At 41.4% G+C, this 18,664-nt stretch overlaps 1 protein-coding gene across 1 annotated transcript in view; it reads right to left on the bottom strand.

Annotated features, from left to right (window-relative positions):
• Positions 1-18,664, bottom strand: part of jade2 (jade family PHD finger 2) — a 350,732-nt gene that overhangs the window by 272,415 nt on the left and 59,653 nt on the right. The window contains exon 3 of the mRNA XM_079566323.1: positions 17,921-18,003. Coding sequence (XP_079422449.1) covers positions 17,921-18,003 — 83 coding nt within the window. The remainder of the gene's footprint in view (positions 1-17,920; positions 18,004-18,664) is intronic.

Below are 18,664 nucleotides of genomic sequence, written 5' to 3' on the forward strand. Positions count from 1 at the left end.
AGTAGTTGTAAATATTGAAAGAAATGCTCCCTGGGAAAAAGGCTTTTGATTCATTAAAAATTGTTATGCAATTTATAGCGACACTTTTTGCCGCAACACCATGTATCGATATTTTATCAATGTATCAATACTTTTACTACTTTTACGGATAAACAGTATTTTATTTGCCGATGACACAACCTTATTTTAGGATAATATAACGTAGTCACTGTGTGCGTCTTCTTTCCCTCTAGTCAAATGTGTGTGTGTTGGGATAATGTTGCTAGTTGTCATTGTGTTGCTAGTTGCTGTAGAGGTAGGCTCTATGGGAAGAGATATTTATTTATATATTACCTGTTTGCAAACCTTTTTTTCCCCCCACATTTTTCCTGCTTTTTGCCCTATGGTATGACCTATCTAAATGAGATGTAAATGAGCCGTATTGTCACTCCGAGCAGCAGAGAGAGGTGAGAACAGCCCAAAAGTTTAGAGGCCGATTTCTCTGGTTAGAAATATTCTGGGTCCTTAACTCTGCTTGCTCTCACTTCTCCAAATATTATCAGATTTCCATGTGTTACACATTGTTGGAAAGTTTGGAGACGGCACTTTAACAATCTGTGAAAAGCTCAAAATGCCCCAGAACCGACTTGTGTCCCTGGTTCCTGTGACAGGCCACAAATGAGTTCTCAATGTTAAAAATAAATACATAAAAGGCGGGAGAGACATTCAAAGGGTTAAAGAAACAAAATTCTTTGGAAGTCACATAAGAAATTATGCAAGAGGAAAAAATAGCAAAATCCATCACAGTGGTACATGAAGTCAAGTTTTCCTTCTTTACTCCCTTTATACAACACAATGATTATGCCATATTTAACTTACGGTGTAGAAATTTGGGGCATGACCTGTGAAATTTACACTCAGCCACTGTTCATTTGACAAAAAAACTCTGAAGCTCTGAAAACTCTAAAGAATATTAGACATAGCGATCCATCAAACCCACTACTCACTGTTGATTATAATATTCTTTAGGTTTTGTAAAATTAACATCCAAGGAAGGTTTGAAAAAAAGAGAAAGTCACTATAATCTGAAAGGAACAGACATCTAAAAAAAAAAAAAAAAAAAAAAAAAGTTCAATGGAACGAATCTTCCCCGTGAGAGGACATAGCTTCTGGAATGCACTTCAGAAAGAAATAAAAGTCAGGAACTTTCAAGAAACACATAAAAGCTACAGGGTGTAAATTAGCCTTGGACAGAAATAATAGGGCTTGGACAAAATATCGTATCGCATCGTATCGCAATACTCTGTGCTGCAATACCAAGAATCGATACTTTATCAAGTACGGCAATAGTTTTCATGCTTGTGTTTGGAGGCATTTTTATCACACACTCCTTTGTTACAGTTACACAGCACTTTGATGTTAATGCACTTTTCAATCTTAAGACTTCTATAAATGTCGAATGGCATTGGGTTCATGAACTTTGGACACATGACAGTTTTAGGGCAGGGGGTGTCGAAGTCGTTTGGGTCGAGCCCCCACGGCGGGTTGCGGGCCGCATATATTGTTATGGACTGTGGCCTCATAAACAACATCGGTGGCAATAACTTACTATTGTAGCCACAGCCGCCCCGGGGCAGACTGACCATTTACCACGTGGCTATAATATGCCGTTTATTCCTGATCTCTTATTATGTCAGTGCCCTCTGGTGGACACGTGTGGAATTCTTTCCTTTTTTTAATTTAAGCTGCCCCCTAGTGGCTAGAGTGAGCAAACTGGTTATTTAACAAAAAAAATCCATAACTCTGCACAGGAATGGACTAGAGACTTCTTTGTTTTTTGACATGCTCAGGAATTCATGCTCCTCAAGGGGCCACATTAAATCATCCCGCGGGCCACATGTGTTTTAGGGCATGTTACTCATGAGAAATACTATGTTGTGATACAAATCAGATCGTGACAAAAGTGCATCATTACAGCTGTCACGATAATGACTATATTGACTTCATCAATCAATAAATGACAGATAAACAAGGTGAATATTTATTGTCAGTATATTTACTTGCATTTTCCCCCAACATTTTCAAAAGCAGTACCTTTTGTTTTTACCCAAAATAAGTTGTGTTATGTTGTATTTCATGTTCATTGTGGGATATTTTCAGAGAAAGGACTTTTCGAACAGGGATTTTTGGTTCAATGATATCGTTTATTATTGTCGTTGCTTCATGTTTTCCGTCAGCCTCGGTGCGAGGGACCGATATCATGACACGTATACATAACGGATCACATTTTATGATGGAAAAAGCCTTTGTGACTCGGGGCCACACTCTTCCCGTCGCCCTCGCCGTGTGGACCTGCCCTGATCGTGTCCCGTCTATTCTGGGACGGGAACATGGAGGCGCCCTCTGGGGGTTAGCGTGGCACACATTCAAACTGCTTATTTTCGCACATCCTTAAAATACCATCCAGGTGTGCGCTCCTGGTTCATCCACAAAGCCCTAATCTGTATCAGGGTACGTTCGGATACCGGTGGTCTGAGGAGATCTCATGATGTGGGATAATCTAATAAATTACTGTAACTTTTAACCTGTTACTGTCAGCAGCACATGAACAAGAGAACTGTCTGGCATAAATATGAGAAAAAAGCATAGCAAGTTTTCATAAAAATGTCCAAACCTATGGATATTTTATCAGGATTATTATTCTTTTCCCTTTTTTTTGTCCGAGAGGGCGTGGTGTTGTGTCACGAACAGCTGTAAAGCCGACACTTCTCTCTCGCTCTCTGGAGCCCGTTTGACAAAGCAGATCCATTTCCTCCCATGGAAAGATCGAAACAGAGATTTTAACGTTTCTCTGAGTATTTAAATGGTCAAAATTGATCCAAGGACGGCTGAGAAACATCCTGTTAAAGTCTTCAATCCGAGAACCCGGCTGTTTAAATGCACACTCCATAAAAAGCGTGGAAAATTGACTAGAAACAGAGATATTTTTGGCATTTGCCTCTTCCCATAATGTCTGTCCAGAGAGGAGAGAGGAGGAAAGAGGAGTTATCGCCGATTCTAGAAAAAAAACTGTGATTTTGATCAAAACTAGCTTCTGTTTAGCTTAGATTTCTCAGGAACCGAGGCACGTAGAATTAAACTGTTTTCACCTATTGAGAGTCTCAGCTTTCAAACGAGCCACATCATGTGTCCTTAGCTATAACATGGAATATGCTGTGGTGCTACAAACCTCATGAAACATGGTCTGGATTGTTGGCACTCTAAAGCTAAATCCCCAAAACAGCGCTGCACTCACTGTGTTAAGTCCAAGACGGGAAAGTTTGGAGTCTGTAGGAGCGACTAAAGTGGAGATGTTAGTAGCAAACAAAAAAGCCCTTTAGTTTCGTAGCGTGACCATAATTGGATAACATAACTCGGCCACCTTTCCAGCTACACATGGATACCCAACATATACCTCTGCATCACTGACTGCTATGGGCATAAAAGGAGAGAAACTCATGATGTGGACCCCCTCCTCCCCTGCCCCTGACCTCAACCCTATAGAGAACCTTTGGAGCATCAACAAGGAAAACTTATATGAGGGTGGGAGGCAGTTTTCATCCGAACAGCAGCTTTGGGAGGATATTCTAACATCCTGCAAAGAAATCCAAGCAGAAACTCTACAAAAAACTCACAAGTTTAATGGATTTAAGAATGTTGAAGCTCTGATCGAAGAAGGGCTCCTATGTAATATAACTCGACCTGTTACTTTTTTTCATTGAAATTGCTTTTGATTTCAGTAAATATGACCTCCTAATGCTGCAATTTCAACAAATGACCATTTTCAGTTAAATACAAGCCTTAAAATGTATTGAAACGATGAGTTGCCAAATATTTTGGAAGAGTAGATTTTTCCAAGCAAATTTTAATGATCCTCTACCAGTTAAACTTGAAAACTATGCTGACTCTCATTTGAGTTGACAGTTTAGAAAATCAGAGAAAAATGTCATTTGCATAATAACTTGGAACGCGGTGTAGTGACGGTAAACTCGACTGCCGTTTGAAATGTTAAACGAAGCACGTACATCAGTTCATTTCAACCATATTAGCGTGTACAACAGACGGTTTCCATATTTGCGGTGGATCATTTGGTGCATACTGTTATGAGGACTCCCCCGGTGCATGATGGGAGGAAGGAAGCGGTGTGTTTCTGCGGGCGAGGGAGAAAGCAGGTGTGAAACTGCCAGTGCACGGCTGACACGGGAGAAAGAGATAACACCCAAACAGGAAGTACACAGGCGCAAAACAAAACATCACCCAAAACGACAAAGCCCGCCCGCTCTTAAAGTGGCCGCTGATGACCGATTTTCATGAGATGTTTCTCCTCTAAGGCCGAGGAAGTTGTGTGAGGGGCTCTGACTTTAAGGCTCTGACTGAGATCTTTCCAATGCAAGAAACAACAAGTCTCTATAGCCCTATTCGCAGGCAGGGGCGGACCGGGACTGAAAAACAGCCCTGGACTCTGACCAGCCTGGCCCAAATTAGCGCAATTGTGACACTTCCACAAACACATACAGTATTTTAACCTCTTACATTACACCCTTAACATTAACAAGTGCATTTTCCCCAGTTCGGCTTTTTATTATTATTTTTTGATTGGTATCATTCGTAGAAACAGAAGCAAAGTCATTAATATAAATAATAATGGGCCCAAAATTGAACCTTGTGGCACACCATACTCCACGGAACTCCTTGAGAGCAACAATGTAACGCCTCATTTGAAAGCTAAGACCTACAAAAGTGGTGAGACTTTTCGTCACGTCGCCACATTTTTGTCTTTTTTTTATTTATTTTTTTATTAATTTTTCTCTCATTTTTTGTCTGTGTTTTTCTCACGTTTTTGTTGACTTTTCATCCTCTTTTTCTCGCTATTTTGATGCTTTTCTTTGTAGGACATCAGGTTATGTTTCTGTCCATTCACAAGGCATCAGCAATGTCAGGAATTCAAGTTGTTAAAGCCTCTTTTATGGAAATGACGGATGGATAATGACACTGAACAAGCCTTTAATTCATAATAATTCAGAATTTCTATAGCTTAGGGCTGGGCAGTTAATTGAATTTTAATCGAATCTTGATTTTAATTGAAGGTCGATCACGACAGTCACGCGGTGCGTTTTAATCGAGGAGAATTGGCCAGACCTGTCGCATTCTGGAAAAAATATGGACGGCGCAAAGCTGCAGCGCCTGTCAGGTCAATCCCAGGGAAACACTCAGGCCCAAACAAGCAGGGGGCACAGGATGGCACATACTTTATTATACTTTATTATGCTGGATAAGAACTTTCCAAACTCCGACATGTTGATTTGCACGGGTTTAGAATCACCTGGGGGACCTCGGAGTTTGCAGAATTACCCAAGTTTAATCTCTTAACTTCCCGCCTGAACCGAGAGGATCTTTTTCCTCACGTCATCAGATTTTTTTTCCATCCTTTTTTTGTTGGGTGTTCAACTCATTTTTGTAACTATTTTTTTGTCAAATTTTTGTAATTTTTTTTTGGTCCAATTTTCATCACATTTTTGTCATTTTTTTGTCACATTTTTGTCATTTTTTGTCACATTTTTATCACATTTCTGTCGTTTTTTCGTCTAATTTTTAATCAAATTTTTTGTCATTTTTTTTGTCACATTTTGTCACATTTTTGTCATTTTTTGTCACATTTTTGTCATTTTTTTGTCACATTTTTGTCATTTTTTTAATCACATTTTTCTATATTTTTTGTCACATTTTGTCAAATTTTTGTCATTTTTTTGTCAAACTTTTGTCATTTTTTTGACAATTTTTTGTCAATTTCTTGTGACATTTTTGCCACTTTTTCATCAATTTTTATTCGCTTTTTTGTCAATGTTTTCTCACTTTTTTGTCACATTTCCGTCATTGTTTTCGTCTCAGTTTTGTTGCTATTTTCACACCTTCTTTCCAGAAGCTTTTGGACTGGGGTAAAGCCAAACTGGAGAAAATGTGCTCGGTTCAGGTGGGAGTTAAGGGGTTAAAGGAATTTTTATCTTCCAAATTCCTGATATGGCAGATTGGCACAGGAATAGAAACTCCGAGGCCGACAGTAATATTTACCTTTTACCTGAGTTCACGAGGTGATTCTAATCCCATGTCAACAGGGTTTATCACTTCCGGTCCCGGAGATATCAGCTTATTATTATACCCAAATATCGGTCTGATGTATCGGTCGACCTGGAATAATTTCACCAGCGGCGACTCGCCTGAATCGCATCTTAACAATAAACCCAATCTCTGCCATTTCCGAATCCAAAAGTAGCTCATCCACTTCCCGGTTATCGGTGCGCACACGTCGTCTCCGTGTGACCTCGCGGCCCTGAAGTAAAAACAGAAGCAGAAAAATGGAAGTACTTAAAGTGAGCCCTCCTTCCTCCGGGCCCAAACCACTTCAGAGAGAAGCGGCAGCAGAGTCTCGGCCCAAAATGCAGAAGTTCAGTTTTTTTAGCGCGGGGCCTAAGCTGTGATTATAGCCACACCTCCTCAGACCGTAAACGCCAATGCCCCTCGAGACGGCAGCTCGTTCTCCTCGCGGCAGGAGGAATCCCAACGTGCGGAGGAGACCGAGCGTGGGACGAAATAGAGCGGTTTAAATTAGCCCGATTACCCCGGCAGTGCCAAATCCTCTGCAGAACATTACAAATCCTCACCTCCATGGGGTCATACTGAGGTTCAAATCTGACAACCCTGTCATTTCGACCACCACACGGCTCATACTTCAGCGCGAGTGCTTCTAATCACATCTAATCTTGTGCAAAAGTGATGTCTCCTTCTGTAAAGTGAGTCATTCTAATTTGCCAAGTAATAAAAGGATAAATCTCACTCTTTGTGCTGTGATACGTCAGTGTGTCCACGAGTAAGTAGCGACTGGACCCTCGGCGTTCCCACGCTTATTCACGCACAAATCTTGACGTGTTTGGTATCCACGTGTAGGCGACCGAGATGACGCTGTAATCCAAATATGGTCATTTCCTATTTTCTGGGAGACAGCCCATAAAGACTTCAGAGATATACTGTACATGTGCTTGTGCAGACGTTACAAAACCCTGGGGCCCGGCTTCCCAGGAAACAATTCTCACCCATGTTTCACCTAATGCGTGGCTTAATAAGGCGTGGTCATACCGCCTTTGCTCTGCCCAATCCCGTCAGACCTTGGAAGCTAAGCAGGGAAGGGCCTGGTCGGTACTTGGATGGGAGACCGTTTGGTAACACCAGGAAGCCTAGCGAATGTAGTGAGTGAGCGAGTGGTTGGTGGTGGTCGGACTGGTTGCCTCGCTTCCGTCAGTCTACCCCAGGGCAGCTGTGGCTACAATAGTAGCTTACCACCACAGAGTATGGAGTGAATGAATAGTGCAATGTAAAGCGTCTTAGAGTGTCCAGAAAAGTGCTATATAAAACCAATGCATTATTATTATTATTATTAAAAGGTGCAGGTGAAAAGAAAAAAATCAGAATTTTAGAGATGTCAATGATTCACTCATATGACAAAAAAAACTATATCTGCCATTTTATGTTTTCATATGAAAATAAGATGGATAAAAATGGCCAAAAGTGCAGATAACATGTATGCAATTTTTGAATATGCTATTTAAAAGTGTAAAAAAAAATCAAATTTCTCCTTATTTTTTGGGTTCAAAGCTCAATAAACCAGACAGAAAGTAAATATTGAAAAATCACTCTGGGAAAAAAATGAATAGATACTAACTAAATAACTGAATATTGCTAAAACCAAGAGTGTAAAGCTTGGAGTTTTCTCTCCTAACTTGTGCTCAGTACATTCCTCTGGACTCTCATGGAGGGTAAATGACCACACTTGGATCACAGCTTCATCTCCAGCACCTTCTGCAGGACAAGTGGAGACAAAATATGTCAATGTTTGTGAATAATTACGTGTGGGGAACCAGCTTTCAGCGGCACAATGTTGTAGTTACTTCTTCAGCGACAAAAAGAAATAAAATAAGCATTGTACAGGGTAAGTTTAGTCTTACTATGAAAACTAAGACGTTAATGGTTTTCACCCGCCGTGTCTCGCCTTAAACCCAGGGCTTCACACTCGCTCTAAATGAGGCCTGACAGATCAGATCAACAGGTCCTGTGTCGACACTCGAGGCTAAGAACAGCTCTGCGTGTGTTTAACAAGCCAAAGGTCAAGGGTCATGACACGGAAACAACAACATTGGACCCAGAGGTCAATGCCGTTAGCAGGAGCGCAAACACGCGGCGGTGGGGTGACTCTTACATATACTAACCCATCATGCAGCTACGCTTATGCCACAACATTTAGCAAAATACTTTAGTTCATTGTTAACTAAAAAGCAAATTACAACACAGCCAATATCACACTAAGTCTTTGTTTGCAAACATTCATGCTTCATTATTAGTTCTGTCAGCTAGTCATTAATTATTGATGATTAATTCGTTTTTTAAATGCTTTATAAGAGTACGCCTAATGATAAACATCTTTGTTTTAATCATCTTTGACACATATCATGAGAATTGTTGTAAAGGGGAACTCGAGAGCTTATATGCAGAAATAAATAGGAGAAGTGAAGTTACGTATGCGGACACATAGAAATCATAGAAACGCCTTTAGCTAGCTGAGCCTGTTCCAACATATCCGTACAGTTTGCTAGCCAACAAATCCCGGACCCGTATTGAATGTTCCATCCCCACACAAATGACTAGGGAAGCTAGCAACATGTTGTCCTTTTCATGGCATTCATATCATTTCAGTGGTTTCTTTAATGTATTACAAGATTGTGCTTAGTGGCCACTGGATGTGTATCCGACCCCACAAATAACTTCATTTGAGTTTGCACTGAGCTCAGAAACGCTCATCTGCGTCTCAAAACGGACGTTCACTGGAGAATGAAACGGATGAACTGCAAAGCTCTTCCCTGAAAATGGTGAAAGACTGTTGTGGAGCGGAGGGAGCAGCGCAGCAGAAAGAGGAAGGTGGAGGAGCTGACCAGTGCAGGACACCACGCTCTGAAACAGGGGCAAACCCAGGTGGCGCTGCAGAGGATCAGAGGAGACTGAAGGGGTGCTAGGGTTTCCCCTTCCCCCAGAAACATGCTGGTCAGGTTAGCCCACAATGGACGCTGCTGTTGTACAATTACAAATAAAGCACTTACTTACTTACTTAAAAGGTCTGTACATTCATTAAAGGGACTAGATGCAAGTTGGCCATTTTATACTCACTACTGCCACCTCCATTAACACCTTTTAGAGTGACAGTGCAGGATTTTAGAGGCAGTTGTGGTGAACAGGTCTGAGCTCATTCTACACATTAGGACATGGCTGGAACATGCAGGGGGAGGAAAATACTTACTTTTAACATTTTTAAACTCTGTATAGTCCCTTTAACCCCTTAACTCCCACCTGAACCGAGCACATTTTCTCCAGTTTGGCTTTAAACCCAGTCCAAAAGCTTCTGGAAAATAGCAACAAAACTGAGACTAAAACAATGACGGAAATGTGACAAAAAAGTGAGAAAACATTGACAAAAAATGACTAAAATGGGACAAAAAAATACAAAAATGTAAAAAAAATGTGATAAAAAAAATTGACAAAAAAATGACAAAAAAATGGCAAAAATGTGACAAAATGTGACAAAAATTTGATTAAAATTTGACATAAACAAAAATGACCAAAAAAAAGACAAAAAAAAAGACAAAAATGTGAAAAAAGTGACAAAAAAATGACAAAAATGGGACAAAATGTGACAAAAATTTGATTAAAATTTGACATAAACAAAAATGACCAAAAAAAAGACAAAAAAAAAGACAAAAATGTGAAAAAAGTGACAAAAAAATGACAAAAATGGGACAAAATGGGACAAAAAAATACAAAAATGTGACAAAAAAATTACAAAAATGTGATTAATATTTGACAAAAAAATGACCAAAAAAAAGACAAAAATGTGACAAAAGTGACAAAAAATGACACAAAAATGACAAAAAAGTAACAAAAATGAGTTGAATGCCCAACAAAAAAATGATGGGAAAAAAAATCTGATGACGTGAGGAAAAAGATCCTCTCGGTTCAGGCGGGAGTGAAGAGGTTAATGATTTCTAACGAGGCTTTGACCTCACCTAAATATGATGGTCGACAGCAGCTGAGAACATCTGGATCGTTCGCGGTGTTTAACGCTAATGCTAACGGCTATAGGATTTCTATGTTTACACCCGTTAGCCGGTCAGCCAAACAACAAGCTAGCAAACGTTTTATATTCTTACTTTTATCATCTCGCAATGACGAAATGCCCGGGAAAAAACACACACAGAACTCAGATCAATTTGTGTGCATCTATGACAGAGCTTTACTCTCCAATAGGGGGCGCTCCACATGCACAACACCATGGCAAAAACAACAATAAATGAGATCAAAACATACAAGCTCTATTGAAGCTTTCGAAAATGAATGACACAACTTGTAATGAGGTCCCATTTGGGTTTGGTTCACAGCTTCCGGAGGCGCCTGCAGCGACGCGAGTGTCAAACAGCGTCCCTCCCACACCAAAGGGAAAAGGGCGAACCACATCAGAGACGCGAGGACCGAGGACGTCTCAACTGCCGGCGCGGTTTCGGTTCGATGGTTGTGATCGCTGAAGGTGCCAGCTCATTTAGAGAGAAGCAGCTGTGGATCTGAACACGCTGGAAACTACCTTGAACGCAGGCTCGCTCTTTATCTCGGTTTCAGTTCAGTTTTCAGTCAGCACTGAGCGTTTGCACGGTATAGTCATTTCATATAATCCATTGACCCAAAGACCGAGTTTATTCCGGAAACCATGCACAATCACTTGTAGTAAGTTAACTCTGCGACGACTGAGCCAGAGCTTAAGCGGCGTCAAAACCAGACTCTCCCACTGCAAAAAGTCCTCTTGAAATGAGCACGCTCTTCTTAGAATAAGTCCATTTGTCCTTGATTTGGGGAACTCATTTCAACAAATGTGTCCGTGAGGCAAGTCTTGAGCTATTTCGGTCATGAGTGTCTGGGTCAGGCAGTGCATGAGAGTCTGGTCTCCCTTCGACTAAAGAAAAAGGGTTTCTTCTTCCCTGATGGCGTATTCCAAGATGGCGATGGCAAGGATTCATGGGAGTCACGTTGTGAAAGTGTGGGTCAGGGAGCATGACATGGATGGGCCAGCGCATACATTAGTCTTAATCCCATTGAGAATCTTTGGGATGTGCTGGAGAGGGGTTTTGCGCAGTGTTCACACTCTCCCGTCATCAATACAAGGGTGATTTCGCCAAATGACTCACTACTGCCACCTCAGGTCTTATGTGTAACTGCACTTTCTATGTTAAGCTCGTGCAAGACGGCACTTCGGACCCGAATGAACACCTTTGTGAGTGACAGTGCAGGAGAGGCAGTTGTGGTGAACAGGTCTGGGCTCATTCTACACATTAGGACAGGGGTAGGCAACGTCAGGCCCGGGGGCCAAATCCGGCCCTTCAGCACAGAGCCTCTGGCCCCCAAGGTGAATTTGAGAAATATTATTATACTTGTAAGAGATCAAATACCTGTTAAAGTACTCTGAAATGTGTGAAATTCTGTCAGTATTTCTTACGTTTTCTGGCCGAACATCCCAATATGTCGTATATAATGTAAAGCAATGGCATTTGCAGGAAATGGTTCTTAACTTTGAGCTACAATGATGAGGTTCGGCCCATGGTGTTTTGGCAATGATGAAAATCAGCCCTCCTCGAAGCAAACTTGCCCACCCCTGCACTAGGACATTGTTGAAACATGTCGGGGGAGGAAAATACTTCATTTGAACACTTTTAAACTAAGCATAGTCCCTTTAAATTGGGATATGTTTAGGTGTACACAAATGTATGGGGGCCATCTCAGTCTCTCTTTTACATTTTTTTTTATGGATTTTTCCTATCTTTCTTCCTCAGAACAGTAACAGGAATTACGGTAACAGGAATGACACACAATGTCCACAAACAGTTCATAGAGTAAAATATGGAAGAGACAGAGAGTCACTGATGGGTTCAGATGGTGGGAAAGTCTCTTCTAAATGTAACAACTTCTTGATTGTGATGTCATTGGACTGAACCATTAACATGTGGAGAGATTGTGTAGTTTGGTAACAGGAATGACAAAAACTTAGGGACACACATAAAACTGCAAATATTTAATAGAAATAAGATTTGTAAAATGTCAAATAATGAGATCTCTTAGTGGACAATGTAATTAAGTGATTATTTTGTAGTTTTAGCTACAATTTCCACATTTTATACCTTATTAAAGATGAAAAATCACATTGGACAATCACATGGATCTTTGGACATTGCAGAAGCTTAAAAAACAAACCACAGTCAAAAAGTGCTGTAATCAAAGCTAGCGGTGCTACAATCAAATATTAGAGCTTGTGACCTTTTTTCATTTGTGAGGAACGGGGCGGTGCATCTTTGACTTTGATCCATGGGAGAAACCCATTTATCTGGAGACTACCCGATCCAATACGAGAAGAAACAGGAAGCTTCATTGCCAAAGTGCTGACCGTGTGATCAGATTTAGCTAGAACAGCCTCAGAACAATGATTCACACTCTCCGGCTTTAGGGTCATCTCTACGTCATTTATTCACTGCCTGCGTAGAGCTGTAAAATACACCTGCTCGCTGTTATCATTATGGTTTTGACATTTCGCAAAACCAAGGACAAAGTCAGAAGCGATAATCGTCTCCATTTCAGCAGTGACTTCTGCATTAAAATACTCGGTGACGGCTTCGCAAAATGAATTCACCGAGTCATTACAACAAACGAGGCGATGATTAAATGTGCAACAGATGGCGATGTTTTACTCGGTAATGTTTGGCCAAAAAAGAGCGGAGAGATAAAGAAACTATGAAAAAGGGCAAACGCTGAAATGAGTTAAGTCCTGTAACTGACGGTCAAAAAGCTGAATTGTGGTTTGTGGTTACTATTTCTGCAAGGGCTTCTCTCTTCTCTCTATAAGAACTAGGGTCACATGACTCTCACAGGGGCATCCACATTTGGAGACAATATTCCCTGTGATGTGCTTCAAGTCAGTCCGAGGAAAGGACTTTCAGCCCATGAGGCAGGTTTGTGAATCCAATCGCTTCCAAAAAATGATCATGGAAAACGCTTAGACATTTCTTTCCAAAACAAAGTGTCTCCTACTGAGTCGTATTGGCCCGTGCTCCAGCAACAAATCTATTTGTTAAGTGTGACGTCATGACTTCCGCTTCCGAGTCCAGGCAGACCAGCAAATATGCGAGAAAAAACTTATACAAATCTTAAAAGCAACAGTCAATATTTCTGAAACTCAACGGAGAGTTACTGAACCTACTTATTTCTCAGACTCATTTGCCAAAAATGCCCACTAAAAAGGATTATTTACAAAAGTCACTACTTCTGGAGTTAGCGCAGCTCAGGGGTGGCCAACTAGTCAGAGACCAAGAGCCGAAATTGTCAACCTTGACCCTGTGAAGAGCCACAAAGGCACCGACCATTAGCGAGATTCCAGGGCGGTAGTTTATTGTGATTAAATAGAATGTGACCGTTTTATATAATCACAATAAACTATAATTTTATGCCTGGCCTTTTTCTTTTTTTTTTAAATAATTGTGTTAGATTGAATGGTTTTACTCCTCAACAAGATTGAAATACATGTATATTAACTGAAATGTTGTGCTTTCTGCTCTGACTGAGACAGAATTAGATTATTATTATTATTTTATTTATTTTTTTAATGCTGGGGTGTGTTTGTATGTGGGGCCCTGCCCACTGAGCCCCCTTCTCTGATTCGCCCCTGGCCGGTGGCTCAGTGCAGCTTCGTCCTGACTGTGCAAAGAACGCACTCTAGGCTGCACAAAGTTCATGAACTTTAACCAGGAGCCTCTGGACGTCTGAGAGTCTGTTTTAAGTTGCATCTGTTACAGCTACTGTCACATGTGAAAGAAAAGTCATGACTTTGCGTATTTCCGCGTTGCGATGTCGCGCTTCGCATCATACGCTTCAAAAGAGCTCCGCTTTTTTCCATTTCCTAATTTTGATCTTTTTCTGTGAATATGAGGCCAAATTACATCAAATAAAGAGTAGCTGACCAGAAACCTGAAAAGCACAGAAGCTAATCCTAGTGCCACGATCTGCCTGCCTGTTGTTCAACCTACATCCCGCTTTGACTGAGGCCGCACGGGCTCCTTTTACACACCGCCTCGAAAAGGAGGGAGATACAGACTCTCATTCATGTGTAGAGATGGAAACAGGGTCTGTAGGACGATGGTAGGATTTTTGGTCAAAGACTGTTACAGTTTATGGGAAATATTTACCAATTATTTTGCAAAGAGCCGCATTGTATTAAACATATCCAATCATGCAAAGAGCCGCACTCTGATTGGCCAAGAGCCGCATGAGGCTCGAGAGCCGCGGGTTGGCCACCCCTGGCGTAGCTGCTGCGCCGACTCGGACGTTAGCATGTTTCTCCGCTAAACCCGGATGTAGCGATTTTGGTAAATATTACTTTTATAGCAGTAGGTACAGCTTTTTGGGCTAATGTACCTACTGTAGTAGTTTGAAATCCGCGCAGTAATCTTCACTTTACTGTGCGGATGCCAAACTACTCCTGGTATTATTACGTCTTACAATATAGTTCCCCCTTTTATCCGCTTAGAAATCCACGTTGTTTAATTTTGTGTAATCATACTTTGTAGTGGAACACTTCACGTAACCATATTTAAATAGGGAAAACGTGGAAGAGCTTGGTAGCTTCTATCTTGACCTGTTTTGGAGCTATAGAGGAGAGAGGGAGAGGCTAAATGCTAACGCCGTCTGCGCTGTGTTTACGTGATTGAAGGCACGGGTGAAGACCAGACAGGTCCGAAAGAACTCGTCAAAGCTAAGGTAAGAACATATCTCAGTATCATATCTCTCATGTAAAAACGGTGGCCTATTCCTTTAAGAAATGCTGAATTATGAATATTTTTCACTCGTTGCCGTCTTATCCATCGTTACTCTTTGGTTTGCCGCTCAGTTTGCAATGCACAGTAGTAAAGCACTTCATATTTCATTCTCCTCAGTCACATGTGTCAAGGTCAAGGCCACATGCGGGCAGATGATTTAATGTGGGGAGCACACCTTTGAGAAGCATGAGTTCCTGAGCATGGCAAAAAAAAAGAGTAAGTCTCTAGTCCATTCCTGGGCGGAGTTATGGATTTTAAAGAAATAACCAGTTTGCTCACTCCAGCCACTAGGGGGCAGCTTAAATTTAAAAAAAGAGAAAGAATTCCGCACGTGTCCAGGAGAGGGCAGTGACATAATAAGAGATCAGGATATAAGCAGCATATTATAGCCACGGGGTTGATGGTCAATCTGCCAACTTACTGCCATCGAGTGTGGAGTGAATGAGTAATGACTTTGTGCGTCACTTTGAGAAACACGTGATGAAGGCTGATGAAGTGCAAAAAGTGTAAGATGTCGTCATTTATGAGGCCACAGTCCTTTACAATATGGCCCGCGACCCGCCGTGGGGGCTGAATTCCGGCCCTCGACCCAAACGACGTCGACACCCCTTGTCCTAAGTGTTAAAAATAACAATTATGCTAAATCCACTTGGTTGCATCAAAACACAATCGAATCTTGGCCGGGTCTCCCTTGGAAAAGAGATTTATCTCAAGGGACTTCCTGGTTAAATAAAGGTTAAATAAAAAAAACTTCCTGGTTCCTGAAATTGCCAGGGTCCTTGTCTTAAATGAGGGTCTAAACATAAACATAACAACAACAATCATGAAAAAGAAGCAAATCTGACAAAACGACATTGCTCCACCGAAACTGCTGCTAATTCCCAAGGCGCATATAATGAACTGCTGTTATTTTTGGCCGAGAATCTTCAAACGCGACATTTAGCATGATTGGCAGGATCGTTAGCCTCAGTGGGCACAGGACAGTGTGTTCTTAACCGGATTAGGCCTAACATAGTCATCCTCCTGGGGACAGTGGTTAAGCCCTGGGGAGCGAGGATCGGGACTAAAGAGGGACTCCAAATTGGTACCTTGGACTTTTGGATGTGGGCCCTGGGGAACAGCTGGGCAAACCCACGGAGAGAGGGCTGCATTTAGTTTCCACGGGGAAGCTATAGCGCGTTTGCTCGTATGCGATCCAACGCTTTTATTTCTTGTGGCGCATCACTCACGTAAATCAGAGCTCGTATTAGTCAATTAAAAATTAAAAAACTATTAATACGACGTACAATTGTGGTTCATGAGATGATTTTCAATTAAATGCTTAAAACAACAAATGAATGCCTTTCACTCCGGTGCACAAAATCTGAGGATGACGAGCCAATACTGACCACGCTCTCAGATGTGGAGTTAAAGGAATAGGCCACCGTTTTTATATACTGAGATATGTTCTTACCAGGAGTAGTTTGGCATCCACACAGTAAAGTGAAGATTACTGCGCGGATTTCGAACTACACCTGGTATTATTACGCCTTACAATATAGTCCCCCCTTTAATCCGCTTAGAAAATCCACATTGTTTAATTTTGTGTAATTATACTTTGTAGTGGAACACTTCACGTAACCATATTTAAATAGTGAAAACGTGGAAGAGCTTGGTAGCTTCTATCTTGACCTGTTTTGGAGCTATAGTGGAGAGGGGGAGAGGCTAAATGCTAACGCCGTCTGCGCTGTGTTTACGTGACTGAAGGCACGGGGGAAGATCAGACAGGTCCTGAAGAACTCGTCAAAGCTAAGGTAAGAACATATCTCAGTATGTAAAAACGGTGGCCTATTCCTTTAATCTAGGAAGCAACAAGGATGTAAACGACTGGGACGTCTCCACCAAACAGCATGTCCACCCACGCGTGGGCAAAAAAGGCTTTAAACAGATCTAAGCCACGGAGAAGGCTCATCATTACGAGATCCTGCGGCTCTGGAACGTAAATCAGCACATGTGTAAATGCAGTTTGTCTGTCGAGGTGTGTGAGGTCCACTATAAAATTGGCCATCCATTCTTTTTACTCTCGTAACCGCAATGTTTGTTTTGATATGAACGGACCGATACCCATCTGTGATTGGCCACTCTGCCTGTCAATCATCTGAACTCTGAGAAGGTGAGGTCCCAGAGTAGACTGGTCTTTAGTAAAGAAAAGGAAAAGATGAGTCTGGCTCAAAAGGCTGTAAAACAATGTTATCCAACTTTAAAAAGACAACGCTGAGACGGCAACTTGAGCTTTCTCTGGACTCCGGCAGTGACACTGAGTGAGATTGAGAGCACAGGTAGTGGACATGGTGAAGAATAAACATCCAATGAAGGTCTTGTGTCTTGAAAAGGATTATTAAAATCCCAAGAAGCATATAGTATAGCACTGTGGAATACCTATACAGTTATCATGAGTCCATGTGTACCGCATATAGCATTACGAATAGAGTCAAAGTAACAGCACAAGACAGTAAAAGCCAAGCTGGTTAGAGCAGGAAAGGTCAAACTATCTTCATCCAGAATCAGACATAGAAATAAACAGTCTACAGAGGTGAAATATTTCTCCTCTGCTGCTCCGGTTGTTTCGGAAGTCGGTAAATCAATCAAACTGGCGCATTCAAATAAGGTTTTGTTGCTTCTTCTGCTGCAAACACTTACATTCTGTGGCAGTTTTGGTCAATTCAACAGGAAAATGAGTTGCCCAAATAGTTTGACGGTGACGTGGAACAACGAAAACCAGCCAACGAAATCTAGACAGAAAAATAACCAAACTCATCCGGCCATTTCCACAAATCAAAGCCAGCTTTCGAAGAACTGATGCGTGACATTAGAGCCGACAGTTGGTGAAGCCTGCGAGGCGATGAACAGCTAACAAAAGTTGCGATAGAATCTTCAGATCAGCATATTCAAACAGCATGTGTCTGAACGGGACTCACCTCTGAAGGCTTCTTGTGCTGCAGTCGGACCCATGTGCTGCTGGTGCCGCTGTTTTTGGATCGGGACCACGACGTCACCGGACCTGAGAGGAACGAGAAAGATTCAGCAGAATTCAGACACATTAATGGATCATCCAGTACAATATCATCGGCATTTCACTGCAGCGTTTCTAACCAGTGACAAACCCTTTCTCTTTGTGACATATGAGTGAGTATTAGGGGTGCATGATTTAGCAAAAACACCTGATTGTGATTTTCTGATAAACACTGTGATTGCAATCAATCAAATTTGGAAAGGAAGATTCCGTTCTTAGTTCAGATTTTAAATAAATTCAGAAGCTTTTGCATTAGGGTCTGTGCAAGGAATGACTTTGGTCAACTTCCTGTTGGTCACTGTAGATTACTGACTACTTCCTGTACATGTTTTAAAGTAGATACAAAATAAAATGAGATTTAAAATACAGAAGAAACTTAAATAAACGTCAATCTGAGTGAGCAGCTTCCCTCTCCCTGTTTGCCTTTTTCTACAAACTGCATTTGCAGTTTCTGTGTTCCACATTGTTTCACTGGATGTTTTTGTGCACTGCAGTGTCCGTACTGGCCCTGAAGGAAACCGCTTCTTTAAAGTAAACAAACTGCTAGCTGATGATCTAAAGATCTTTGAGCAGCATTTGAGACCTACAATTCCAAGGTGGAGGAGCTGAGTAGTGCAGGACACCACGCTCTGAAACAAGGACAAACCCA

The sequence above is a fragment of the Gobius niger genome, assembly GCF_951799975.1.
Source record: "Gobius niger genome assembly, chromosome: 11".
In the NCBI taxonomy this organism is placed as follows: domain Eukaryota; kingdom Metazoa; phylum Chordata; class Actinopteri; order Gobiiformes; family Gobiidae; genus Gobius; species Gobius niger.